This window comes from Kwoniella europaea, chromosome 1 (assembly GCF_036810445.1).
Source record: "Kwoniella europaea PYCC6329 chromosome 1, complete sequence".
In the NCBI taxonomy this organism is placed as follows: Eukaryota; Fungi; Basidiomycota; class Tremellomycetes; order Tremellales; family Cryptococcaceae; genus Kwoniella; species Kwoniella europaea.
The window spans coordinates 2,453,389-2,479,455 of record NC_089487.1 but is presented as its reverse complement, the minus strand read 5'-3'; the positions used below and the strand labels follow the sequence as shown (position 1 = coordinate 2,479,455).

At 43.8% G+C, this 26,067-nt stretch overlaps 10 protein-coding genes across 10 annotated transcripts; 4 read left to right on the top strand and 6 right to left on the bottom strand.

The window, feature by feature from the left end:
• Positions 1-8: 8 nt before the first annotated feature.
• Positions 9-488, bottom strand: V865_000921 (uncharacterized protein; the record flags this gene model as incomplete). Its single annotated transcript, XM_066224749.1, has 2 exons — positions 9-272; positions 390-488. 2 exons carry the CDS (start codon positions 486-488, stop codon positions 9-11), a joined length of 363 nt encoding a protein of 120 aa, XP_066080846.1.
• Positions 489-1,061: 573 nt separating this feature from the next.
• Positions 1,062-5,829, bottom strand: V865_000920 (uncharacterized protein; the record flags this gene model as incomplete). The annotated part of the gene is made up of 18 exons (XM_066224748.1): positions 1,062-1,192; positions 1,266-1,409; positions 1,468-1,604; positions 1,671-1,713; positions 1,787-2,088; positions 2,171-2,473; positions 2,539-2,684; positions 2,746-2,887; positions 2,943-2,990; positions 3,042-3,195; positions 3,269-3,721; positions 3,785-3,957; positions 4,021-4,182; positions 4,258-4,546; positions 4,612-4,827; positions 4,890-4,949; positions 5,081-5,150; positions 5,215-5,829. The coding sequence occupies 18 exons, from the start codon at positions 5,827-5,829 to the stop codon at positions 1,062-1,064; spliced, it is 3,588 nt and encodes a 1,195-aa protein (XP_066080845.1).
• Positions 5,830-6,218: 389 nt separating this feature from the next.
• Positions 6,219-7,543, top strand: V865_000919 (uncharacterized protein; the record flags this gene model as incomplete). Its single annotated transcript, XM_066224747.1, has 4 exons — positions 6,219-6,378; positions 6,435-6,835; positions 6,950-7,307; positions 7,413-7,543. The coding sequence occupies 4 exons, from the start codon at positions 6,219-6,221 to the stop codon at positions 7,541-7,543; spliced, it is 1,050 nt and encodes a 349-aa protein (XP_066080844.1).
• Positions 7,544-9,113: 1,570 nt separating this feature from the next.
• V865_000918 (uncharacterized protein) lies at positions 9,114-10,129 on the top strand (the record flags this gene model as incomplete). Its single annotated transcript, XM_066224746.1, has 3 exons — positions 9,114-9,242; positions 9,381-9,705; positions 9,780-10,129. 3 exons carry the CDS (start codon positions 9,114-9,116, stop codon positions 10,127-10,129), a joined length of 804 nt encoding a protein of 267 aa, XP_066080843.1.
• Positions 10,130-10,808: 679 nt separating this feature from the next.
• V865_000917 (uncharacterized protein) lies at positions 10,809-11,760 on the bottom strand (the record flags this gene model as incomplete). The annotated part of the gene is made up of 4 exons (XM_066224745.1): positions 10,809-11,164; positions 11,268-11,322; positions 11,408-11,463; positions 11,550-11,760. 4 exons carry the CDS (start codon positions 11,758-11,760, stop codon positions 10,809-10,811), a joined length of 678 nt encoding a protein of 225 aa, XP_066080842.1.
• An 885-nt stretch (positions 11,761-12,645) lies between these two features.
• Positions 12,646-15,867, top strand: V865_000916 (uncharacterized protein; the record flags this gene model as incomplete). Its single annotated transcript, XM_066224744.1, has 14 exons — positions 12,646-12,720; positions 12,793-13,432; positions 13,545-13,689; positions 13,774-13,795; positions 13,879-13,904; positions 13,993-14,108; positions 14,205-14,251; positions 14,319-14,431; positions 14,608-14,835; positions 14,948-15,169; positions 15,375-15,422; positions 15,490-15,636; positions 15,716-15,752; positions 15,823-15,867. 14 exons carry the CDS (start codon positions 12,646-12,648, stop codon positions 15,865-15,867), a joined length of 1,911 nt encoding a protein of 636 aa, XP_066080841.1.
• A 256-nt stretch (positions 15,868-16,123) lies between these two features.
• V865_000915 (uncharacterized protein) lies at positions 16,124-18,346 on the bottom strand (the record flags this gene model as incomplete). The annotated part of the gene is made up of 9 exons (XM_066224743.1): positions 16,124-16,246; positions 16,322-16,663; positions 16,751-16,932; positions 17,003-17,062; positions 17,155-17,338; positions 17,406-17,419; positions 17,487-17,676; positions 17,805-18,047; positions 18,143-18,346. The coding sequence occupies 9 exons, from the start codon at positions 18,344-18,346 to the stop codon at positions 16,124-16,126; spliced, it is 1,542 nt and encodes a 513-aa protein (XP_066080840.1).
• Positions 18,347-18,671: 325 nt separating this feature from the next.
• V865_000914 (uncharacterized protein) lies at positions 18,672-20,329 on the bottom strand (the record flags this gene model as incomplete). Its single annotated transcript, XM_066224742.1, has 4 exons — positions 18,672-19,083; positions 19,193-19,570; positions 19,728-20,034; positions 20,137-20,329. The coding sequence occupies 4 exons, from the start codon at positions 20,327-20,329 to the stop codon at positions 18,672-18,674; spliced, it is 1,290 nt and encodes a 429-aa protein (XP_066080839.1).
• A 342-nt stretch (positions 20,330-20,671) lies between these two features.
• V865_000913 (uncharacterized protein) lies at positions 20,672-24,472 on the top strand (the record flags this gene model as incomplete). The annotated part of the gene is made up of 13 exons (XM_066224741.1): positions 20,672-20,696; positions 20,769-20,797; positions 20,859-20,909; positions 21,084-21,304; positions 21,396-21,537; positions 21,617-21,790; positions 21,947-22,278; positions 22,395-22,704; positions 22,809-23,027; positions 23,123-23,435; positions 23,525-24,114; positions 24,192-24,284; positions 24,365-24,472. 13 exons carry the CDS (start codon positions 20,672-20,674, stop codon positions 24,470-24,472), a joined length of 2,607 nt encoding a protein of 868 aa, XP_066080838.1.
• A 463-nt stretch (positions 24,473-24,935) lies between these two features.
• V865_000912 (uncharacterized protein) lies at positions 24,936-25,953 on the bottom strand (the record flags this gene model as incomplete). The annotated part of the gene is made up of 4 exons (XM_066224740.1): positions 24,936-25,205; positions 25,363-25,579; positions 25,659-25,748; positions 25,874-25,953. The coding sequence occupies 4 exons, from the start codon at positions 25,951-25,953 to the stop codon at positions 24,936-24,938; spliced, it is 657 nt and encodes a 218-aa protein (XP_066080837.1).
• Between the last annotated feature and the right edge of the window lie 114 nt (positions 25,954-26,067).

The window sequence follows — 26,067 nt, the reverse complement described above, 5'->3', positions numbered from 1 at the left end:
GCTTTGACCTAATTCAAATCACCTAAACAACCGGTCGTACCCTCCTCTACCACCCAATTAAGACTTTCTGCCGAATTGCCTTTCGAGTCGGTGATCAAGAGTGTTATGTTGCTTCCTGGTGAAATATCTACCATCCAAGTTGCCTTTGTTTCCGTCACTAGGACCATGTCTTCTACATCTTCGGAGGTTGTGTGGTCTATCAGAGAGAGAGTGTAAGGTCCAGATGTAGGGGTCCAATGGAATGTCGATGGGATACAGGATCGGAGGGTTGACTGGAGTGACAAGAAAGGTATCAGTATAAGATCGAGAAAGTCGGAATAAGGGACGGGAAGAGGTTCAGTAGATGATTTGATAGCTAGTAGGAGGTGGAAAGGAAGAAGTATACTCACTGGTCCGGAGATACTCAAGGTCTCTCCTGTTACACTACCTGAAGAAGAAGAAGCGAGGGAAGATTGGAGTTGAGCGGCTAACGCAATTGGGATTCTCATTTTGTCGAGTTGGCGTTGATCGTTTTATTGGATGAAGATACAGATATTTCGAGGGATGGAACTGCTTGTAGATGTAGATGTAGATGTAGTATATTTGGCACAGCCAGTGAAGGAACCGTAGATTCGTTGGACGTTGAACGTTGAACTGGGAAGTAGTAGTGTGGTCACAGACCTGAATTAGATTGATTCGGTGTAGTACTAAAGAGGTAGTCGTGAATATGAAATAGTCCAAAACCAGTTGGATGAAGCAAGGGTGAAAAGGTATCTGAAATATAGGACGAAAGTAATATATGGATGTTGAATAAAAGAGAGAAGAAGAACGACATGCATTCCTCTGCTATGCTCTCGTCTTTATTTATACTTTCCCACTCTAACGCGTTGCACTCACATCGTCGAAAGAGGTAAAAGGTTAAAATCACGTAAAGAGGATATTCAGGGACCATCTTCGTTCAACTTTTGGTACATCACTTTACCCGCGTTCCCAACCTATGAGTAACGCTCCAGATCTTGTGACATGCAAGTGCTGTACAACAATATTTGATGATGACTAATAGTATATATCCCGATGACTATCTAGTACACTTCATCTTCACTATCATCCTCATCCAGACCGAAAATCTTCTTGATATCCGCCAGACTCGCACCTTTGTCCTTGGAAGTTCCTCCGGATAAAGACGCGTTAACTAAGGCAGTCTTGGATCTTTCTGTTTTGTGCACCAATGATGGGACCATCAGTCCAATGAACCCTAGCAGACAGCTTGGGATCGTTGCACTCACGGATCTTCATGATTCGCTTTTCGACCGTTCCTTTGATGATATACCTAGTCACGTAAACATGCTTATTCTGACCTAATCGGTGTACCCTGTCTATAGCTTGTTGTTCGATAGCTTCGTTCCACCATGTGTCCATCATGAATACGTCTAAGATAGCAAAATAGAACGTCAGTCAGATGTCCCTATCCTTGCAGGATACACTCACGATTAGCCATAGTCAAGTTCAATCCCACTCCACCAGCTTTCAAAGAAATCAACAATACCAGAGGTTCTTTGGTCTTTTTACCAAACTCTTCAATCGTGGCAGCTCGTTGAGCTTGGGACATGGATCCGTCAAATCGGCTACCGGCAAGATCTCAGCTATTTCTGCCCGTGCGGATCGCAATGTCAAGCTGAACAAAGACTCACAGCCATTTGATGCCTTCTTTAGTCAAAGTAGTCTCGATCAGATCTACAATAATCGCACAATCAGCTTGATCTTCATTCTGTCGTAGGGCGAAAGACGGAACAGAAAGCTGACATACCCAAGAACGAAGTGAATTGACTGAACACCAAAGTCTTCACTTCTGGATCTTCCTGCCTCATCAAGTCTAGTTTCCTAACTAACGCTCTCAATTTCGTACTCTGGACCAGATTCACCTTTCCAAGGGTCACACCCGGTTCTCCTGCTTCGTGTGTACCGGTCAATGGATTGACTCTTTTGCGCTTACGTTGGATCGATCTCAAGTCTGATATCTTGATGGGACCTTTCGAGCAGGATGGACATAAGGCGGGTTTGTTTTGATCTTCGCATGTTCCAATCCAGTTGACTATACAGTCTTGGCAGCTGAAGTAAAATACATGTAAATCAATGTCAATGACCACGAAATTATAGCAACACAGAGAAGAGCTTGTGAAGAGCAACTCACCATCGATGATAACAAGGCAACAGAACCTCATCGAACATCTCATTCGAGCAGATATCGCATATAGGTGTAGTCTCTTGTTCACCTAGTTCCTTCAATACTTTCTCAGCAAAAGCATGATCCACCTCTTCTTCCTCTCCTCCATCGTTTACTTTGGATTTAGCGCCTCCAGCATACAGAGCGATTAGATCTTTGAGATTATTCTTCTCATCTCTCGTGTCGGCATCTAAGAGTTTTTCGGTAGATTCATCATCCTCTGTCGATTTGCCAAGTACAAGCAAAGGGTGATCGACACATTGCCGAAGTCTGCGAGTTGGAAGCTCATGAGTGTCTTTTTCAGAATCGGACATCAAGAAGGAGAGTCGACTCACTTCATAAGCATTGCCAAGATAGACGTATAGTTTGACATTGCTCTTCCCTCAGCATCCAGCTGGATGAATCGCCTCTTAGCACGGTCTTCGAGATGTTTGTATATCTGTCTTTCAGGTCTGGAGAAGTCTAAGACTTGTATGTCGATCTGTAGATTCATACGTCAGCTAAAACTACCATTCACCAGTCTATCACACAACCTAACTGACAGTCTTCGGTGGCAGATCAACAATCAGCTTCCCGTCTTTATCCCTCATTGTCTTCTCACGTCGAAGCAGACATGATTCCAAGATGTATTGTACAACATTTAGAGCTTTCGGATCTTGGTTCAAGAATGGAATGGTAACGAAACTACAATGACATCGTCAGCTGAATAAATGTACTCAACACCAGTGTTTTAGCTCACCTTCGGAAGAAGGAATAATGTCCCCAGGGCTCCAATCGAAGGAAATGTCTATGAGATTGTCAGCTAGCGCTTGGTCCTAGAGATACGTAATGAGCTTACAATAGTGAATACAAATCATCCAGTCTATTGACAATAGGTGTACCAGTCAAAGCCCATCTTCTCTGACCTTTCAATTCGTAACACGCTTTCGACACTTGAGCTGTGCGGTTTTTTATGTTATGAGCTTCATCTAGTACAATCCGCAAAAACTCGTCTATGACGATACATATTAATCAGCTACTCCACCCTGTTGTAGATAATTCCAGGTACAAAACAGCTAAACTCACGGTCGTATAGATTGCCACCCTCGTAAGTCGGTTTATCCTTGTTCTTCTTCCATTTTTGATATTCACTCGCCAATGTCCCATAAGAAGTGATAACTACATCTACCTTCTTTTTACCTTCTTGTGAGAGTAATCTATCGATATCGATTCGATCATTTCCATACCACATGAAAGACGTGATAGTTCCCTTTTCTGACATTTTACCGAGCTCGTCGTGCCATTGCGAAGCTAATGATACGGGGCAGACTACCAATGTACCTCTGGGTAGATTGACGTTGGTAGCTTTAGGTACGGTAGGTATAGCTCTCCATTGATTGGATAACGTGACTTGCTTGAACTTGGGTCGTTTAGATACAGGTTCTTCATCTTCGGTAGCATTTGGAGGTGGTGTAGATGAAATATCCGCGTCAATGTTGGTATGAATGAGTGAAGCCATCATACAGGTTTTACCCATACCTATCGGGACAAAAACGCTTTAGCGATTCCAGTCATCTCGTTCCGGATAATAGACAAGCCTACCCATCGCATCAGCCAGTATACCACCTTTAGCTTTAGTATTTGACGTAGGAAAGGTCAAGCTCAATTCCCCACTATAAGGGTTCCAGTAGAATTTTCGACTCGGATCGACGAAATCGTCTTCATCTTCTATCTCGATCGGTTGACCTTCAACGTGTTCCTTCTCGAAAGCATATCTACGCATCATCGATAAGCAAAGGCAGCTACCTGAGATCCTTAGGTTGACTTGAGACACTTACTCTTCCCATAATGGATGTAAAGTATGATTATCCCTTATACTCTCATCACCCTTTTCTCTAGCGCTCATCCACGTCAGGGCTTGTTTTTGATAAGGTCTGAGGGTATATAGGAACGTATCGGGAGGATCAGTCTCTTCTAATCGATTGTCCCCTTGTTGAGCTCTGAGTAGTATACGCATCTTTCTTAGTCAGCTATCCGATCGCGAATATGCTTCCTAAGTTGTAGCTATGACTCACTTTGCGTAGATAGCATCAATCTCATTCATTTGTTTTTCATCCAGCTTCTCAGCCTCATCACCACTATCTTCATCCTCCTCCTCCTCATTATCACTAGTAGCCGCTGAAGCTTTCCCTTTACCCTTCTCAGACGCAGTACCATTGCTTCCCTTCGACGGACTAGGACTTCGCTTGGGTTTAGGTGAATCTGAGAAATGTTGCAAGGAAGTCTCATTGATGACCGCTGCCCCATTCTTTTTCTGTGCTAGAAGTAAAGCATTCGAACGGAGGGGTTTGACGCCGATGCGACCTGCACATCAGAAATTGTGAGCTGTTATTGCAAGTTGAGGCAGGTCCTGCATACGAGCAGCTCACTGAATAAAGCGCCCAAAGCATCTTTCCTTTTCCTCATAGCTTCTTCCTCTGTAGTTTCCTTTTGCTCCTGCCAGAATGTGCCCTCTTCCTTCCGCTCGTCCTTCTTCTCCACATTCTGGAAAGCTTTGCGAGCAAGGAATACCTTGACGTTGAGAAGGATTGTACTTCCAGTTGAAAGACTTTGTGGACAGTCGATCACATGTCCTGAGAGCTCGACTGGATGATATGGTGGTCAATTGGGTTTGCCGAGAATATTGATAAGGTTTGAATTGACTCACTAACGCCAGTATCGAGGAGATGAGTTAGGAACCCCGCTTCCTGAACCGATAACCTTCCGACTGATGAAAGAGACGATGAGCCAACTCCCTCACATTCCTGGCTTATATCATTTGACGTGACTTACCCTCTGAAGGATGAAAAGGTGGAGTTGTCAGCTAAAAGATCAACCCAATCTATCCCTTTAGCTCACCAAATCCACGATCATTCCTAAATCTGATAATCGAATCCACCACCGGCTTAGCATTTGACTTCTTGGGTGGCTAAATCACCGTTCCCGTGTCAGCCCTTCCATTCACTTTACAATATGCAGCTGACTTGACTTACAGCCGGAGTATTTCTTTTACTCATCATCGACCCTAGTGTCACCTGCTTCCCACCAATACTCTTCCCTTTCGCACCCACCACTTTCCCATTAACCAGTCTCGCCGGACCCTTCGTATCCCTGATACTGCTTTTACTATCTTCTACTTGAGCTTTAGGTTTAGGTCGTTCAAAAATTACTTTACTTCCTGGTGAACAGTATCCTTTGCCTTTCGATAGACTCCATCCTTCACAAACGAATTCACCCAAGTATCCTTGTTCAAAACCGGTCGGTATGAAGGAAGATGGTATAGGCGGGGTGGAAGAGAGTGCTCGCTTGATCTTGGAAGGTCCTGCCCCATTGGAAGGCTTAACATCGTCTATTGCGATTACGTCGTCACTGTTCTGCGAGCCGAATACCTCTTGAGATTGCTTGGATTTAACATGATTACCATCGTTACCGTTCGCTCTCGAGGAAGTAGCGGTTGAAGGAGGATTGATAGCCGACGAAGAAGGTCCTGCTAGCGCTCCTGAAGCCGTAATGACATCTTCCTCTTCTTCCGAGTCGGACACTGGGAAGAATAGATCGGGAGAGGATCGTTTGGAAGGTATCGAGACTGATTCGTCCTCAACGTCCATGATAACCCAATTTACCTGATTATATTGAGGATCGCCGTACTACCTTGCTGTCCGAGTATGTCGTTGGAGGTAGAATGAGAGTTGAACAATAAAACAAAGTGGCCAATACGATCAAGTGAATTTACTGTGTCGACAGATAGAGATCAACGCGTGGAGAAGTAGTGATTGATGTTCCAACTTTTCACGCGTCAATCGGGAAAAACTTGCCGGGTTGACGTCAACCACGCACGGATCACCACCTCACTATCGCAATCATCACCATCACCATCACCATCATCCTCCATCATGTCACGTCCAGTCAGCAGAGATAGTCTTGTAGTTACCGCACAATGCTGAGAGGTCAATGACACTGGATCAAACGTCTCACACAGAGCAGACCCATCTCCAGAATGCACGAGCAGCTCGCTTTTCTCCGACAACCACCTCACACGAGCTCACTCCCTTTGGCATGTTCGTTCGAAAGCGAAAGCGGGCAAGTAGAGTTGAACTACTGGCCTGCCAAAAGAGGATGCGAATCACCACCTGAACATCTCACACTTTTCATCCTAGGTGAGCTCTTGATATCTTTCACTGTAGCGCACACCACTGATAAGCATCCTACACAGGTAATCCCGGTTTGTTGGGCTACTACCCTCCCTTTCTCACCCACCTTCATTCCCTCCTCCCTCCCTCTCACGCTATCCTAGCTACATCTCACATAGGTCACTCCACTATCATCCCCGGTCCAAAAGAACCATTTGACCTTCCTCTGCAGTTAGAAAGCAAAATCGAACTGGTCCAATCCCTTCGGAAATACTTGGACGACTGGTCAAGCGAAAATGGCAAAATCGGTGGAAATCCCAAATTGAGCTTGATGGGTCATTCGGTCGGTGCATGGTTATCATGCGAAGTAATGAAATCGCTCAACACGAGTTCGAATCCAGTTGAATGGCCTGTGCAGAGTGGGTATTTGTTGTTTCCGACTTTGGGGTGGATAAGTAATACGTGGAATGGATGGACTTTATGGGTGAGTGGTGGTTATTCTTTTAACCATCTCACGATATATTCTTTGTGCTCTTGATCAGCTTGTAAAGCTATGTCGATTGGTAGGCCAGCTGACAGTATGAATTGGGATTGGTAGCCAATATTCCACAGACCCTTCAAACCTCTACTTCCCCTTCTCTCACCTCTCGTCCGACCCATTCTGCCTTATACATCCTTACCACCCACATCCATCTCCCTGGTCAACTCTCCGGAGATCATCAGACATGTCTTACACCTCTCGCGATCGGAGATGGACCTGATCCGAGATCTAGATATAGAGTGGTATCGATCGCAGAATGTACAAGATCAGCGGGGAGGGTTATTCGGGATATGGGCAAAAGGAAATCTAGATGGCTGGGTGGGTAAAGATGGGCCGTTGGTACAAGATGCATTGGGTGGAGAAGAGGGTGATAGAGTGAGGGTGTTGGATGGGGTACCGCATGCTTTCTGTTTGAGTAAGTCTCGCTACTTCTACCGACCTGTTGTCGTTTCTTTGGATTACAATTCCACTGTCATTCTCTGATCTTTCAATATGCTAACCCTGTTCTGGTCATCTACAGCACAAGAAAACTCGGAACTGGTAGCTGAAGTGGTGGCGAACTGGATAAACCCCTCATCCTCTCATGAACCCTTGGACTCCCCCACAACACACCCGAAAGAACCCCTTGGAGCGGACATCATGCCGATGTAGATTTTGCATACAGAAGAATAGGTGGGCTTGGAGAACAGACTCCCACCTGGATATGCCCACCACCCTCCGCATCCTCATTCTGGCCATTGTAAGGCTACCCCCTCGGACCGAAGACAACTGATCTCTCATGATCCAATGCGATAGAATTAGATGTATCAAATTGCGAGTCTTGGTCATGTACCTGTTCATGCCAAATCACCCTCTCAGCTTGAGATTTGTTAACATCACAACTCATGACATAATGTCAAGTACCGTATCCTTTGACCCAACTGAATTTGTGCAATCACTATGACGCTCTAGTAGTGCTTGCCATGTTTTAAGTCTACGACAGGTAATTTCCTTTCGTTCCTTTGGCAACAATTCTTTCTTTCCAATGACAAAACTACTTACGATCGTTATGCCTTCAATGTTCACATGGAAGGGACAATTCATTCGCACTATATCAATTAGTCTGATATATCTCCTCAAGAGGATTCCTCATTCTCAAATATCAGTCTATAATCAACATCTCAATTTCCTGGTCCCCCTGACACCCAACATAGTCAATCACCACTCACGTACTCATACCTTGTCCGAGATACAATGCCCGTCATACTTCCAGGTTCTCAAATGATCATCCTTATGTCTCTCAAAAACGACGCAAACCCATCATATGTAAGTATCTCTCCAACGAATTCCGATTCCTCCCCAACGACAAAAGCGAAAGCGACGGACGAAAAAGATGCGAGTGGTGTAATCACAGGAGCAATATCTCATTCTTCGATGAGTTCTGAATCAAGTCCAAGGGAGAATAGAAGAGATTCGTGTCATTCTATGTTTCACGAAGAGAACAAGCTACATGAATCATGTGTTGTACAGTAATGCTAGATACTTCAACACATAATCCCAGGTGATACCGTGATGGAACAGATCGTATATCATATGTATCCGAGACTAATTTTCGCAGAACAGGGAGTAAGTAGAGAATTATGCATGCGAAAATCTGTCTTCGCTGCGCTGTTTCGAAGCAATTCCTTCTGTACGGAGGTTCTGTTTTCTGTATTTATGCTACTCACTTTTGACCTCTTTCCAGAAATGGTAACGACCTTCACTTGCCCTCTTTTCCTTCGGAGAACCGAACCGGAAAGGATCAAAGGATGTCTTAGATATCTCCGAACTCTTTTACCCTGAGGTCTCGTGATCTCTTACGCTAGGCATTCAATCTCCGCACCGTCCTTTCACCCTCTTCCCCTGCGGGTATGCGGTTGATCTCGGACTGACAGTGGTTGGTATGACGTCGGACCTCTTTTCTTTTCTTTTCTTCCGGATTAGTCAACTCCAGTCAAGCCATCGACCTCTAATCCACGTGGCATGTCCCGGAACATATATATATATATCCTACCACACAGACCGTCTTTTTTAATTTTCACTCGTCGCGTCTTGATCTTTACTTTACTTTTCTCTCTTTCTTTCTTCTTTACTCCTGAATATCTCATTTAAATAGGAACACCACACCACCACACGACAAAATCAATTCAATCCAATTGACATACCATACACAACACATTCCTCAATAGGCATCAATATAAAAATGACCCACGCACCATTCGCTCTATTCAGCTCTAACAATCAAAACAACAACGCCATGCCCTCGAGCTCGAGCTTCAAGGTGAAGAGGAAGAGGATGTCCTGGGGTATGGACGAGGAAGAGGCTTCCAAGGTGAGTAGTACTCTACCCCACCATCCTTCCTTTATCCTTCACACTCAAGTCCTCAGTCTTCTTTCTGGTGCTTCACCTTTCATGCATTACTCTTATAATGCTTTTTATGCATACGCTGATATGTATTCTCACTGTTAGCACATGAGAGTCCGCTCACCCACCATGCAAAACTCGTACCAACTCCCCGAGCTGATGACAGACCATTCCAACTCTGCATCCGACGACGATCAAATGATGGACACAGATATGGACATGGACAACGATAATGATTGTCATATGGCTATGGGACATTCAGGTATAAATGCCCATTCTCACCAAGAGCAATCTCATGCCAGCAACACCGATCACTATGTCTATTCATCAGGTGGAAGTGGTGGGTTCCTATTTGGACCTGGAGCTGAAGAAGATGAGTTGGAGTACGAGATGGAAATGATGGATGATATGGGGGCAAGCCAGATGAAAGGTGAGCTTAGAAAGACCTTCTTGTGTCGTGATGGAAGAACAACAAGCTAATTAAGTACTTGTCCATTCAAGCAGCCTATCCATCGCTTACTCCTCATCCAAACCCACATCATTTCTCCAACGCCTCACTTTCCTCTCACCATCAACACTTGCCTTCAAACACAAACTTCAGACCTACCTCACCTTTGGCTGCTCAAGCTTTCTCTCAATCATTGCCTGCACCAAGGAATGGCTTACTTCAACCTTCCTATAACGGTCCTCTGCCTACCAATGCAAGTGAGATTGAGAAAGCACGAAATATCCATGGACCTCACTGCAAGTCTATCCCTAAATTGGTGATGTCCGAATACCCCGATGCGACAACTGGTCGAAGGAGTATGTGGAGCGTTTGTGGTGATTGTGGAGCTTGCGAGATGGCTCAATGAAAAGAATCAATGATAGGATAAACATGGACTGAAATTGAGGGAAGAAGAACAATGGGGGAAGATCAAATCAAGGATCGGTTCAAGAGATTCAATCACAATCTGTTAACAATCATCGCCAATTCTAAATCACAAATTTCGTCTCATCTATCAGACAAAAGATAAATAAAAAATAAAAAATGATCATACTCCCACTTTCTCCTGGTGAGACAGATGTCGTGTGGATCATATAGTAACGGATGTTGTAGTGTTTTCAAATTCGTTGTTCCGTTGTAGTTTTATGGTAGACATCACATTCTACTCTTTCGATTTATCACTATTCTCGTCGTTGTTAGTCATAGTTATTGTTCTGAAAATAGAATTCGATACCATCTTCATTTAAAAAAGGGCAAGAAACTCATTCCGTTCATCATGGTTCCATATTCAAGGAAAGAAAAACAAACACGTTTCGTGTCACACTACCGAAAAGAAAATGTTTATGCAACATATATGTTATCTACAATCATACATACATAAAGTTCATGTTTGGTATATACAATTTATACTGGGTATAATCTGCGTGAAATGAATAATGATAGGAACAGTCGTGAGATATCTGAGAATGCGAGTTCCTACGACTGAAGTAGTCCATATGGTTTGACTTCGTGCTATGAATGAATAAGGATGATCCACTCTCAATCCATTACTGACCTTTCATCTCCTCCTCAACGCCTTTCAAAAATTCCTCAGCATCCAATCCCCCTTGCTCTTCTATACTTTCACTGTCCTCTTCCATGTTCTCATCCTCATCCTCATCGTCGTTATCTTCCTCTGCATCTTGACCAGGGATGATCGTCTCCTGCCCTTCTTTCTCTATAAACCTAAATCTCGAAGCTTTGCCTAACCTCCTCAGCGACTCTTCCTCTTCTTGTTCGGCGATAGCACTCTGCGCCTGTTGTTGTGCCAGTTGAGCAGCAGAGGTAGGTGGGAGATGCTGTGAGCGGGGGATGGAGGATTTGACGAATCGATGAGCGGCATCGGAATCTATGCGGTTACGGCCTAAAAGCATGGTGTGATTAGCATTAGGGGCAGATACACTGTTTAATATAAAGGAGTTTGAATAGGTAAAAGGGTCGAGATGAGATAGTGATGGTGTACTTACGAGTTTCGGGTTCTTCGATAGATTTGATTTTGGTATAATAAGTCTTTATGCGATCCTACAATGAATAAAGATGAGTAATATCCTATGATCTATTCTCAAATAGCGAATGAGATATGAGAGTATGGATGGTGATCACTTACAAGTTCAGCCGTCACTTCATGCTTCTCAGGGTCAACACCTTTCAACTTCAAATATACTATTCAATTCATGACATATACGTATGAGCATTGAACCCCTTCGTGTTTTTCTTCAATTGAGACCACAATCGCAAGATGTACTTACTCCATATCAAGTCGTTGACAGTGTACGAAACCAACACATCCATCTTCGCTCTATCCATCATTGAAAGCTTCTCCAACTTGTCCGACCATGTTGATGGTCCAGCTTGATTCTGATCTGCTAATAAGGATTCTAAGCTATTTTCAACATTTGATAGAGATGATATGAGAGAGGCGAGGGATTGCTTGGGGTCTGATTCGATGAGATCTGACATCTTGCCTGGGGTGCTGGTGCTCTTACGGATCTGAGAGGGTAGATACAGGTGATTAATAACAGGTCAATCATCGACTTGTATCCCATACCTAGCCCCAACAGCTAGCTAGAGCACCATTGAACACAACTTTTCTGTTTTCCTCCACTGTATAGCGAGGTCACGTGATCTTAAGTATGGTCAGTATTCCAGAGATAATGGCTGGGTGTACCATGTACTTGCGTGCTCTCAGTCTCACAGAGAGTATGGTCAACAGATGAGCATGAGTGTTCCATCATCGTGGTCGTACATGTGGGCTTGGATATGTATGTTACAATCTAATGGATTGTGACAATGTTAGTGACGGATTCTGGACGTCAATACAACTTCTACGCAGTGGCGTGGCGGCTTTAGGCTGTGCAATGACGTTGAAATTAAGTCGTAGTGCTTCGGCTCTGAATCCACTGTATCTTGGGAGTACAGGCTTTATAACAACGGGTGCGTGGTAGTCGTAGTCGAAGCTGAACATCCGTAGGAGAAGATTCACATGATCCAAGAAACAGATGCCACGAAAGTGAAAAAGGATAATTGTGTGACAGTACTGTATTATAGTTACCCGAACTGTGCTAAGGCAAAGACCACTAACCGAATTTTGACTTTTCCTTTATACCAACCGCAAATGTAGCCAGATCGCAGAGGGTATCATCGAACAAAGGATGTCAGCATGTTTCCTAAGATAAAGGATCCCCATTGTACTATGCAAAGGCGGTACTGAATGAAAATGGTTAAGAGAACGCATTATTGTCAGTACTTCGCAGAGGCAACATCCAGAGTTTATTTCACTCATACAATACCGATCATACATTCGACAGATTGTTAAGCTCTTCATAAACCACCTGATTTACCAACATGGCCAGTAATACAATCAAAATTGAAGATCATCAGGTAAGTAATATAGCAATCAAGCCCAATCCCGAGTTATTCGTAAGTGAGATTACGCACATACACTGCAAAGCGTCCCTTACATTGACGAAATATCTCTTTTCCTATGAGTAGTTCTCTTTGGGTGATATCGAATATTTCTCCTCTACCCATCAACCCCTCTACCATCTACCTAAGTCTTCTTTGATTCTCAACAAAGAAGGATTCCAACCTCTTTGGGTAATTTGGATCCCCATTCCAGACAATGGACAAATCACCAAATCCATCCTGGAGGATACGATCAACTCATACTTGAGTGAAGATGATGTACTTACTAAAGAATGGTTGAAGACCACCTTACTGATTCCGTCTTTTCAAGACAGTGGGCAAATAATCGAAATTGATATACAAGACGAGGCGTTATCGTACTTGCTTGAAGAAGTCGGATCGACCCATTTGATCCTTGATCAAAATATACGATACCATTCAGATCCACTCATAATCAGCTCAATATCCACATCGGAACTAAAAATAATTGCAGGACCATATCTAGTAAAACAGCAAATAGACACCTTCGACTTTTATCCTGTCTATCGATTATACCCCGATACTTCCCATGCGTTCGTCAATGGTATTTATCCCCTGGATGATCAAGGGACGTATAAGACGTTGAATAAGACCGACGATAAAGGAAGAACTCTCGTTCCTGTACCGTCCAGATTGTATGGTTGGGGAAGTGTTGGAAAACTCAAGGGATATAGACTTTCAGTTAACGGTATGTTCCTCCCTATCCAAATTAAATTCCCTTTCCTTTGATTCGTATACAGTGGTATAATAATATCTCGAGGCAGAGAACTGATGGATATGTGATGTGCATTATGGGTTAGACGTATTTGATATCAAGGGTATACCAACCGGAGCAGGAAGTAAAGTATATTTGGAAATGCGCGGAGACGTGCAGGAGACTGCTTCTTGGGTTCGACGATTGTTAGAGGAAGGAGCAGTGATTGTAGGAAAGGTCAAAACTAATCAGTGAGTAATGGTTTCAGAGTCTAGGTTAGTATAGAGCGAAGAAATACTTACCAACAAGACGATGTTTAACATATGCCTTGATAGATTTGCCGTCACGGGGAATAGCGTGAGTCACTTTTCTGATTATCGTAAATGGTGATAGGAGGGTTGATAGATTGGTTTGGGTTGGGTTTACTGAATGATATGTAGATCGAACAATCACCTGATATTCTATAGTAAGTTCCACCTACCATCTCCCGTTTGTGGTTGATCGCAGAGCACAAATTTACAGAAGCGCATCTTGTCTTTTTCGATTGCTCGTAGTCCATATTCACCCCGAGGTGACGGATACCAATCTGTTAGTGGGACCTCATCCGGTTCAGCTAGTTCGATGGCAAGTTACCATTGGTTGGACATGTCGGTAGGATCAGATACCGGTGGTCAGTATTCTCAACCGTTGAGTCCATGACACTTATCACAGTGACTAAGTCGAGTTTACGTCCATCTTACAATGACTACTCGATAATTTACCGCAGGTTCGATCAGACATCCAGCATCTATCGTAGGACTATACGGTAATAAGGTATGTCCCGACAGTGCTAAATTAACACTATAAAGCTATTTTCCTGTCCAACATGGATGTAATGTAGCCAACTATGGGCGTCCTCCCTCTCGATGGAGTCTTGCCACTAAGTGAATGGTCCGACACAGTGGGTGTACTCGCTAGGGATCCGGTAATGATGAAATGGGTCTTGGAGACTTGGTAAGTTGCCAACTTGCCAACTTGAACCGAAAAAAGCACCATGCTTCTGCTGTACTGTATTGTGCTATCCTCGATTAAGATCCTGTCGAACTCATTGTTTGAAGATACAGGATAACGTGACCTTACTGAGAATAGTTTGTCTCTCGGAGCTGACTATTCGAAACTCCATGTTGCAGGTACAGTAATTCCAAATTGATCAAACCACACAAAACTTTACCTAAAATCGTTCAGATCCCAATAGACGATTTCGAAGTGATCCCTTCTAACCGAAAGTTGATACACAACTTCATCTCTTCTCTTCAGAATGTATTGGGAATGAAAGTCGAATGGATCGGTATTAAGAAGACTTCTGAGAGAGTTGGTGGTTTGATGTCTATTGCGGAATTCGCAAAAGTAGGAGAAGAGTAAGTCTAGTACCTTTTCCACACTATCAGGCAAAGCAAGGTCTTTAGACTGGACTCCGCTCGTTCGAGTTCGACTGACGTACTGGACTGTGATCATCCTATTTATCTATAGATTACAGTACCACCAAAAATGGTCTAGAACATTTATTGATACTTACAAGTCTCAAAATCAAGGTAGATTCCCACCTGTTGCATATCATATTCAAGAAAACTGGAAATCGACCGAACATTATTCGTTTGGTGATTTGGAAACGATGAGGGAGAAATGGGATAAATCAGCTAGGAAGTTTAGGAATTTGATTGGATCTGATGATGACTCAATTACCAGGACGATGTAAGTAGATTTACGATATTGCGATATCACCATAAGACTGGACTTTTCCTTCATCCGACAATTTTTCCTTTGATTTTGAGGATTATCGATTCAGTATCAGTACAACAAAGTTGAGAATCCCATTCACTGATTGTTTTATTCTTTGTTTGATGGATAATGTATAGCTTGACTGAAGTACAAATATCGATCGATTACCTCTCTATAGAGAAAGTAAGATGAACTCGCACAGAGAACCATTATCAACAAGGAAGAAGTGAGTCACTAACGGTGACCCAACAGAGTGGAAGTGAAACTGAATTGAGTTGTCATCATCACATAAGCCCCATCAGCCCAACACATCCTGCATCAATAGCTGGATGTCCACGCTACGTCGTTCCCTTCGGTCAAGTCCCTTTTAAATCTTTGGTTTCGGATCAAGAGGAGATGCAACCACTGGGTATGAGTATCATTGGATATCCAGGAAGCGAGTAAGTCAGGATCAGCCTACTGCTGTCCGAATAGATCCTGGTTTACCGCTGCGATCGTGACTGACGTATTGTTTCGTAGCTTTGTATTGCTAGAGATCATTGATAAGCTCAACAAGGTAAGTATAAAAAGCACATAAGGTATACAGTAGACTATCAATATGCTGATACAATTCAATGTTATCGTAGGCCGGAGTACTTAAAACTGTCAAGACCGGTCGAACCGCTTTCTGAGCGTGGCTGAAGGAAGTCGACAGTGATGTCTCGGTAATTACAGTCTAAGCATGTATGCATGTGATACGTCGATGTTAGAACGCGTAGTCAGTTAGCAACAATTGTGTTGAACCGTTATTCATCAGACTTACCAGGTCGATTCATTTCAGTCAATATACGTATTCACAATGCATAGATCAACTGTTCATACTCTTTCATGACTATACTATACAAACCATCCATTTGTTTCCTGTTATAACTTCAAGCGTGACCGACATTACCATCTCAATGATCCTTCCACGATTCCTGCTAATTGTTCTTTCTCCAGAGCCAGATCATCTTTAGCTAACAGCGGAGCGAGGTCCAGTACTCTTCGTTGAGGTAAACAACCTTCCACGAGCTACAGTACAATATGAGAAAATTAGCAAATCGTCTTCTTTATCCTGGTTCAGTCAAATGAAGCGGGTGAACTCACCTTGGTGATATCTCCAGAGCCGTAACCAACTTTCTCCAACCCTCTGGGAACTTCCACAAGGTCCAAGAACTTCTTAATCTCCTCACTAAGCGCTTTACCCAGATCTTCATCTTTGACATTCCCAGCCTCGTGTGATCGCTTTTTACCTAAAAAGACTTCTAACGCTTCACGATGACGCTTGGGTGAAGATGGAGCGGTAAATTCGAATACGGCCGGTGCGGTCAGAGATACAGCAACACCGTGGGGGATGAGGGGTATCTTGGGCGAGTAAGATGGATGATGGTATTGGAGATTGGTAGGTCGACCTTTGTTAAGTGATGAGATTGGGTATGAGAATGCGTGCTGCATATATAATCGTTAGCATACAACCTTGAAAAAGGATCAAATCTGCTTTGAAACAGGCAGAGAAGGAACGGTGTTTTTACTCACACACATGTGTACACCGGCATTACCAAATCCAATGCCTGCTGTACTAGCCGCTAACAACATCTGAGCTCTAGCTTCTTCATCTCCGTATGGATCCTTGGCGATTCTAGGAAGGTACTTGATGGTGGTCTCCAATGCCCATCGAGAGAAGATATCTGAGATTGGGTTTGATCCTTGGTATGCGGCTGCATAGAATACCTCATATCAGGTCTGACACAGTGCAATATCGTGTCGCAAGTGTATACAATTACTCACGTCTGTTTATTGGATTGGCAGGTCTCGGTGTTCGTTCGTTGTACGGAACAGCTGTCCAACCTGAACGTGATTTAAAATTAGCTAGAGCTCATCCTTGTATATACAAAACACAGCGAATAGAGAATGGACGAAAAATGGTCGCTCAAACTCACTCTCGAGGGAATGGAACAACACGTCCAATCCAGCAGCTATAGCCACTTCCTTAGGACAAGTAGCAGTATTATTCAAATCTACGATACCCAAAGTGGGTTTCAGTGCTCTGGATGCTATACCCGTTTTAAATTGTCTAGATGGAATATCGAGGATGGCAGTCCCTGTAGTTTCTGATCCGGTACCCTATAAAATATCATATTGTAAGCTTTTTCACCGTCTTTGACCTATAAGAATGCGCTAAAAAGCTTACAGCTGTAGTTGGTACTATGACCCAGAATATATCAGCTTGATGAACTACCAATCGATTTAGAGAGATTGAAAGCTGACTCACTAGCAATCAAAGGACTCAGTTTCTTCTCGATCGGTTTACCTTTCCCGATTGGAGCGTTTATAAATTCGTATAGATCTGATTCGGGATAGTTGGTGAACAAGTTGGCAGCCTTGGCTGTATCCATTGATGATCCACCTCCGACAGCTAAAAAGTGGGTGATATGGGATGAACGGGAGAAATCGATTGCTTCCTATGAGGGGTTAAAGTTAGAGTCAGCGTCATTCGAAATTGGTCGACACCACTTCAACTAAACCACCCTCCGGTCACCCCGGACGTTCGTGCCGGAATGCATCACATATCGACAGATCGTCAACTCACCTGCCATGACTTATCCGTAGGTTCCACCGAGCAATTCTCCCAGACCACCCAATTCAAGCCCTCTCTCATCAAACTCTCTTCGACCACCTCCATAACTGGTAATTTGACGACATTCGGATCGGTGAAAATACCGATTTTGGCGTTTGATCGGTCCATCGCTGGAAGCTGCTTGATCATGTTGGATAGGTCCATGCCTACTTCGCGGGTCGCGTGGGGTCCGAATCGAAGTGTTGAAGCCGCCATCTATGAAAGAAGAGCAGCAATTAATGGTCAACATACAGTGCATCGTGCTTGATGTTCACTGAAGTGTTGAGGTATTGCTGGGATGCATGACTCACCTCAAAAGCATAATCTGTATTACCAGGTGGTGGACCGCCTGTAGCCTTCTCCACCGGAGTAGCCATTCCTCTTACTCCCTTGTGCCCATGTCCATGCGAATGATGATCGAGAGCAGAGTGGGTTCGCCCACATCCCCTGCAACCCTGGTTTGAGGTGAGGTTGAGAAGTCGGAGGACTGATGCTCTGGTCGATGGTGGTGGCATGGTGGAATGAGTGTACTACACTATGCTATACCTACGTAGCTGCTACGAGATACATCGATGAACGAGGGAGATGAATGATGTATATAGTTATTTTGTGGAATGCAAGCATGATCGCAAACCTAAACCAGCACATGACCATGGACCGGTTCAACAGGGCACATCTCGGCAATATCCGAGCCGGTGTGTTGTGATCCGAAGGCCATCACACTCAAGATTGCTTGTTCAACAGTGCAGACTGATTGCACAAGATATAGAGGAAATATACAGAATACATACACAGGAGACTGATGACTATCAATATAGGATTCCACCACCCACCGCAAAATCACCCAGACCATACACCAGACCACCAAACACCCCAAACCATAGCTATGAACGCACCCACCCCCAGGCCAGTCCGCTCATTACCCCCACCAAGAGCCACAACAACGCACCAGGGCCAACCTATCAACCTATCCAAGAACATACCCATCAATCTCCATGCCCATATGACTTCCTTCGATGTAGCCGGAGTACGGGGGAAGGAAGCAGGTAAGAGAGGTGCGAGGTGAGGAGCAGAAGCTGCAATGGAGGAGGAAGGAGCAGGTAGAGATAATACGGCATGAACGGGTTTATGGTCTGATATCGTCAGATCCGGTGTTGAGGAGTAATGTGCGATCTGTGTAGTGTTGGAGCCACTCAGATCATCGGTATGAGATGCGAACAATATACGATCGGTCCATCCTGGTATGCGTTTTCTATATTTGGTGAACAGCCATTAGCATTCGGTTACGCGCTTACTCGGACTAATCCATGCACATTCGACTGTAATATATATCGAGTTGACGTAAGGGATATATAACTCACTTGCTATAGCCCTCTACCTGTCCTACAACCCTTTTATAAGTAGGTGCGAACCTATTCAGTTCCCCTTCCCTCAAACCCACAAATACCCTCCCAGCGTTCTGCTCCCTTTTCAGCGTATCGAGCAATATCATCTCGTTTCTCTCCTTTTCCAACTGAATGTCATCACTCGCGCCTTCTCTTAGTGATTCTGCTGAAGGTCGCTTGGTTAATCTGTAATTCAAATCACCCATGATGAATAGATGGGACGTATCGAATATCTGATATGGTTCTGCCAGAGGATCGGAGGGTTGGAATACCAGAGAGGAAAGAATATTTTGGTATTGCGTATTTCGACGAGGTATATTATGATCGTGTGCTTCGAGGTGTGTGTTAACGAAGCTGAAAGTTGCAATCATGTCAGCAATGACTATAGACTTGATGGTGTAAAAGAATGATCAAGTTTGATTGGTTGCACAGCGGAGCATACTATTCTTGTATATCGAAAATGTTCTTATGTGTTTACGAGATTTTTCTCATGGCGAGTAGATTCACTCACGTCAACACCTCCCATCCCCCATTTTCACCCCGCTTCACAGGCAGCCTAACTCCAACAGCAGACTTATTCCCCATTCCACCGTAATACAAGCCCAAGCTCGACGTTAGACTTTTCCCCAATTTACTATTCATCGTTTTACTCCTCGCGAACACCCATAATGCCACTCCAACGTGAGAAACTCTAGATACTAGTGTATATTCTTCTTTTCCGGTATGCTTCTCGGGAGTTAGTGATGTGGCATGTGCAGAGAGGAGTGATTGTATTCGTTCGGTCAGAATAGTTAAGACGGGTCGAGAGAGGCCAGCAACTGCACATTATGTTATCAGTGGACAACCTTTGAAGGGATGATATGATCCGTGTATAAATAAAGAGTAGTTCAAGAGTTGCAGTCCAGAAGAGATGCACTTACAGGCTAAATGAACAGGTAACAGTTCCTGTACACCTATCACATACAGATCAGGTATACTACCTTGAGGCAATTCCGGATCATTCGCTGTACGCTGTAAGACGGGTAATAGCCAACTTGTTAGATCTTGAGATTGCGCTTTGGATCCTTGTAGACCTGTGTTCCAAGTTGTGAGGAAGATGTTGAGTGGGGGCATTCTGTAGACCGTCGAGTCTTGGGAGGTTTTTTCAGTCAACACTCTAAGAAGTGGCCGTATAGATGGATAGGAAGAGATGTGGACTGCAGAGATTTAAGAGGGAGATGAATGTTGATGTTGATTTACTCTAGGTGGTCAAGCTATGACGCATTTCATTGTTGTGTTTGTAGATAATCTTAGTGCCACTTGTCCAATATTTGATTCCGTCGAAGCAACACCTCTCAGTCGCGTGGATGATGGACAATGACAACTTTGATTGCTGGTTCAGCTTATCTGACATCGAACAGCTCTTCTCATCCTACCACAAGTCTCAATCTGCAGTCAGAACAGCGAATAGGCAGGATGAGTGGGCACTACAATCTCAAAGGTGAGCTAGCAATTTGGAAGAGATTCCAAGCGGGATTGTATTACCCACAGCTGACTTCGAAATGACACGTAGCGTTGATCAAGGCTATAAGGTCTTGCAAGGTTGGTCCAACAGAATGCTTACTACAAGCATGCGATGGATTGCTAACATGGTGCTAATTAGACCTTGGCGGACGAACGAGCAGTCATACAGAAGGAATCAGCGGCTGTACGAGTGAGTGTCCTGCTTCATCCAGAGTGACTGGACGTTGAGCTAATTCAACGCCCTCTCCCTTCCTAACATTGAACTCTTCCATATCACTCCCATCCACCTGAACTTCATACAACTTCATACCTACTATTCATCTCCATGTTGGTTTTTCCCCCGCAACCGCCTCGTGCCGCACAGACATCTTTCAAAGAAGAAGACTCTTTCACACGATACAATAACATTGCAAAACTCCTCTACATCCACATGTTAGGTTATCCAGCGCATTTCGGCCAGATCGAATGTCTCAAACTCGTCGCTTCGCCTCGATTCGCAGATAAGAGACTGGGATATCTTGGTATTATGTTATTGTTGGATGAGAATCAGGAGGTTTTGACATTGGTGACGAATTCGTTGAAAAAGTAGGTATTTTCTCTCCATTCTGTTTATCTCATGTTCATACATCGCATGGGTGAAAACCAAATGATAACCTGTTGATTGATGTGTTACTAGCGATATGAATCACTCCAATATGTATGCCGTGGGCTTAGCACTCTGTACATTCGCTAACATATCTTCCGAGGAGATGTCAAGGGATTTAGCCAATGAGATTGAAAAGTTATTGGGGAGCAGTAACACCTATATCAGAAAGAAGGTGAGCTGCCAAAATCTATCTTTTCGATTAGGTCACCAATGAGGAGGGGATTTTAGCTGATATTTGTGATACAATGTAGGCCGCTTTATGCGCACTGAGAATTATCCGACGTGTACCAGACCTAATGGATCATTTCATAACAAAAGCAAAAATGTTGATTCAAGATAGGAATCACGGTGTATTGTTAGCTGGTATCACGCTGATAACTGAGATGTGTGAGATTGACGAGAAAGTTTGCGATGAGTTTAGAAAAGTGGGTAATCTATCTAGTCATCGCTATCTGGATCACAGTCTTATTATACTGCACGTCGTGCAATTCCCCATCAGAGATTTTATCACTCTGATCCTCATTGCCCATACTCGTATCATGCTTCGAGTTTCTAGCTAAACTTTTTATTGTGACATCCAGGCAACAGGCTATCTGGTCAAACATCTCAAGAACCTAGTAACCACAGGTTACTCAGCCGAGCACGACGTCTTAGGTATCACCGATCCTTTCCTTCAAGTGAAAATATTACGATTATTGCGTCTTCTTGGAAGAGGTGATCCGGCTTCGTCTGAGATAATGAATGATATCCTAGCTCAAGTTGCGACTAATACGGATAGTACAAAGAATGTCGGAAATTCAATCCTGTATGAAACCGTTTTGACGGTTTTGGAGATTGAGGCGGACTCGGGTTTGAGAGTTATGGCTATTAACATTCTAGGAAAGTTCTTGAGCAACAGAGATAATAATATTAGGTGACTTGTTTCTCCTCTGCGGTATGGTGTCCGGGATTCAACGATCGATTCAATTCATCGAGGTATCAATGCTTTGCAAGAGAGCATTGGGCTGACGATATTTCTCCCATCCATAGATATGTTGCCCTTAATACTCTCAACAAAGTTGTATCGATCGATACCAACGCTGTCCAACGACACCGAAATACGATATTAGACTGTCTGCGAGATGGTGATATCTCAATCCGACGAAGAGCACTGGAATTATCATACGCTTTGGTCAACGAAGGAAATGTCCGAGTGATGATTAGAGAGTTATTGTCGTTCTTGGAAGTAGCAGACAATGAGTTCAAGCTCGGTATGACCACACAGATCTGCCTGGCGGCTGAGAGGTTCGCACCGAATAAGAGGTGGCAGATTGATACGGTTTTGAGGGTGTTGAAATTGGTAAGTCCTACTCCTAAATAAAGTTCCGTACTTATTCGTGGTAATTGGAAGAGAGGTTGCACATCATGTATGATATGCTAACTTTTTATTGCGTGTTTGATCAGGCCGGTAATTACGTTCGAGAAGAGATTTTAGCGGCTTTCATTCGACTCACATGCCATACACCTGAACTTCAGTTCTACACTGCTCAAAGACTGTACGCAGCCCTATCGAACGACTTGTCCCAAGAGAGTTTGACGCTCGCTGCTGTTTGGATCATCGGTGAATTTGGAGACGTACTCTTACAGGGCGGTACAATCGATGATGGAGAAGAGGTCAAGCAGGTGAGTCAACTCCTCCTTTCGATTTCTGGGCCAGCTTTTCTACTCTTGCCCAAATGCCGCCTTGCATAGCTTATTGACCCTTTCTCGGATTATAGGTAACGGACACAGATTTGATCGATCTGCTTAACCTCGTCCTATCTTCACCATACACCAATACTCTCATTCGACAATTCGTCCTTACTGCTTTATCGAAATTATCAGTCCGATTCAAGGAACTTTCCACACCTCAACAATCTCATAACCAAGATAGGATCGCAGAGATCTTAGCCGGATTTTCAAGTAATTTGGAATTGGAGATCCAGCAGAGAGCAGTTGAATTTAGTAATTTGTTTGGATTGAATGATGTCAAACTTGGTGTTTTGGAGAGGATGCCTCCTCCTGAGATCAGAGCGACTATCATGGGTACTGGTGAGTCGGCTTCGCATTTCTCTGTCGATACAGCCCATTCCGGCGGTGACATTAAGACAGTGGCTGACTTACTGCTTATGCCATGATAGTGAGCGAACGTAAACCCGTTGGATCAACTCGGACGGATAAGGATACGGTGGTAGATCTCATCGGAGATGACCTCACTTCCCCAACCAATGGCAACTTACCTTCATCTTCATCTGGTCCATCAACTCAAGATTTATTGGCGGATATATTCGGCGGTGGATCTTCTGATTTAGGTGGAGGAGGTATTACATCACCAACAATTCAGCAGAATGGTAAATCGACATCCGCCGCTGCTGATATAATGTCATTATTCGATTCCACACCGACACCTACTGCGCCATCCACATCTGCATCTAGATCACCTGCAATTTCTCCTGGTTTGAGCAGTGGTGGAGGTGCAGGATCATTATTCGATTTAGTAACTCCTTCAAACTCTACCCCTCAACCTGTTGTCCAGCAACAACAGATTCAACCTCAACCGCCGAAATCGAATCTACAGAGCTATACGGCATATGAGAAGAATGGATTGAAAATCACCTTGACACCTAAAGTGGCACCGACCCAACCTGGTTTGATACAGATCTTGGCTAGGTTCCAAAATACCACTGGGGAGATTATTGGAGGAGTCAACTTCCAGGTTGCTGTGCCTAAAGTAGGTCTTAAGATAACATATAGGCTGAGTTTGAAGTGATCAATGCTGATATATCGTTCTGATTGTGTGTGGTACAGACCCAACAACTTCAGATGCAAGCTATGTCATCATCTGATATCTCGGCTGGATCGACGGAAACTCAACAGATGAGAATACATGCTCCTGCAGGTGTAAGTTTGCCTATTTCGATTATTCACAACATAGATCCGCTCGAGAAGATGGAGCAATCGCTCACATTTTTATCTTCTAGGCTGCGATAAGATTACGAATGAGAATCTCATACAATCAGTCAGGTCAAAACGTCACTGATCAACAGGATTTCTCGGGATTCCCAGCTGATTTGACTGGATCAAAGTGATCGGATCCAGAAGTCATTTGGGTGCGATAATAGCAGTGCGTGCTATCAGTCAAGCAATACGATGCTTATGATGTGATTGTATTTGCGATAGACATAGGCCGATGGTGTAATATAGGTTGGAGTAATGAGTAATCTAACAAGAGGAAAACTGGAACAGAAACGAAAACGAATAGATTATATATTTCGTATACCCCAGAATTCATTTCTATATTTGTTTGTTCAGAATGCATGATATTTATACGATTCTTATAGAGTATGATGAAATTAGATCAGTACACTCATCGTGATAGATATATAATCTTTGATTGAGGTTCATTCGCTTCATAATATTCATTCCATTCTACTCTCTACCTCTTATGTCGCTGATTATCGTTACTCAAATTACTCCCTCTCATATCAATCATCGGACTCCCTTATAACTTGTCGAATTACCATCCTTTCGTCTCTCAGTATGATGATTCGCCTAATCCAACAAAGCTTCACCAAGCATATCCAACACTCCTCCTTCATGCTGTTGAGCCTCAGCCTGATGTTCCGTAGCTTTAGCTTCTACCTGAGCTCTGAGAAGTTCGATCTCCTGTTTGGCCTTTTCAGCTGGGTCCGGTACAGAGGGATCGACCAATGGTCGAATAGCGGCGGAGAGTTCGGCAGGTTTGATACCTAGTGAATTGGCTAGGTGGTATATTTGAGATTGGATGTCGTCTTCTCCTTGACCTGCTTGAGTTGGTTTGGGCTATGAATTTAATACAAGTATCAGGTATATCAGCTATGAGTATATTACGTGGATTAGACAGCAAAGGGAATTTATGAGAAGGATAAGGATAAAGAAAGGAGAATTGCCATTGTTGAAAACTGTGAAAGACCGTACTTTGAGGTTAGGTAGTACTCACTGCGATAGATTTCGGATCAACAGACGTAGTAGCCTTACTTGACGCACTGGATAAACTACTTGCTGCACTTGCTGCTGAAGCAGCTGCATCAGAGACGGGAGTCCTGTGGTTTCCAGTGATGACTGCCCAGTAACCTCCTACTTGATGTGCCCACGCGACGAATCGCCAGATGTAAAATGCCAAAACGACGAAGAGCGATAAGACGAGGTATGTGAGGCTGTCATACACATTCAACATGGTTCATGTCAGTCAGAACTATTCCTGTCCTGTTCAGGCGATTCGGAGTAACCACTTACAATCTGTTCATTGACATGTCGATAAAAGGAGGTTTCACGTTCGGTTTATTTCGAGGAACTTTCTTGGCGGGGTTAGAAGAGAGGGATGCGCTATAGAAGGTCCATATGCGTATAGTCAATTTCACAACTCTCAAAGGACTCCGACAATATACATTTTCACATTGATAACATGTCAAGTCTCAAGTCTTCTTCTTCTTCCAGTATAGGGCACTCACGGGTTCTCGGTCTCATCCTCTTTCTCCAATTTGTTGGCTCGTTGCCTTACGCCTGAGGCTTCTGGTGTAGGAGTGGACATGGTATGAGTCGTTCTATCAGTGTAGCTAGCTTGTTGAGGGAGACAAGTGATATATATGTATGTAGGTATTGGAAGTTGATTATCAAGTGTGAGTATGATGAGTATGATACGTGA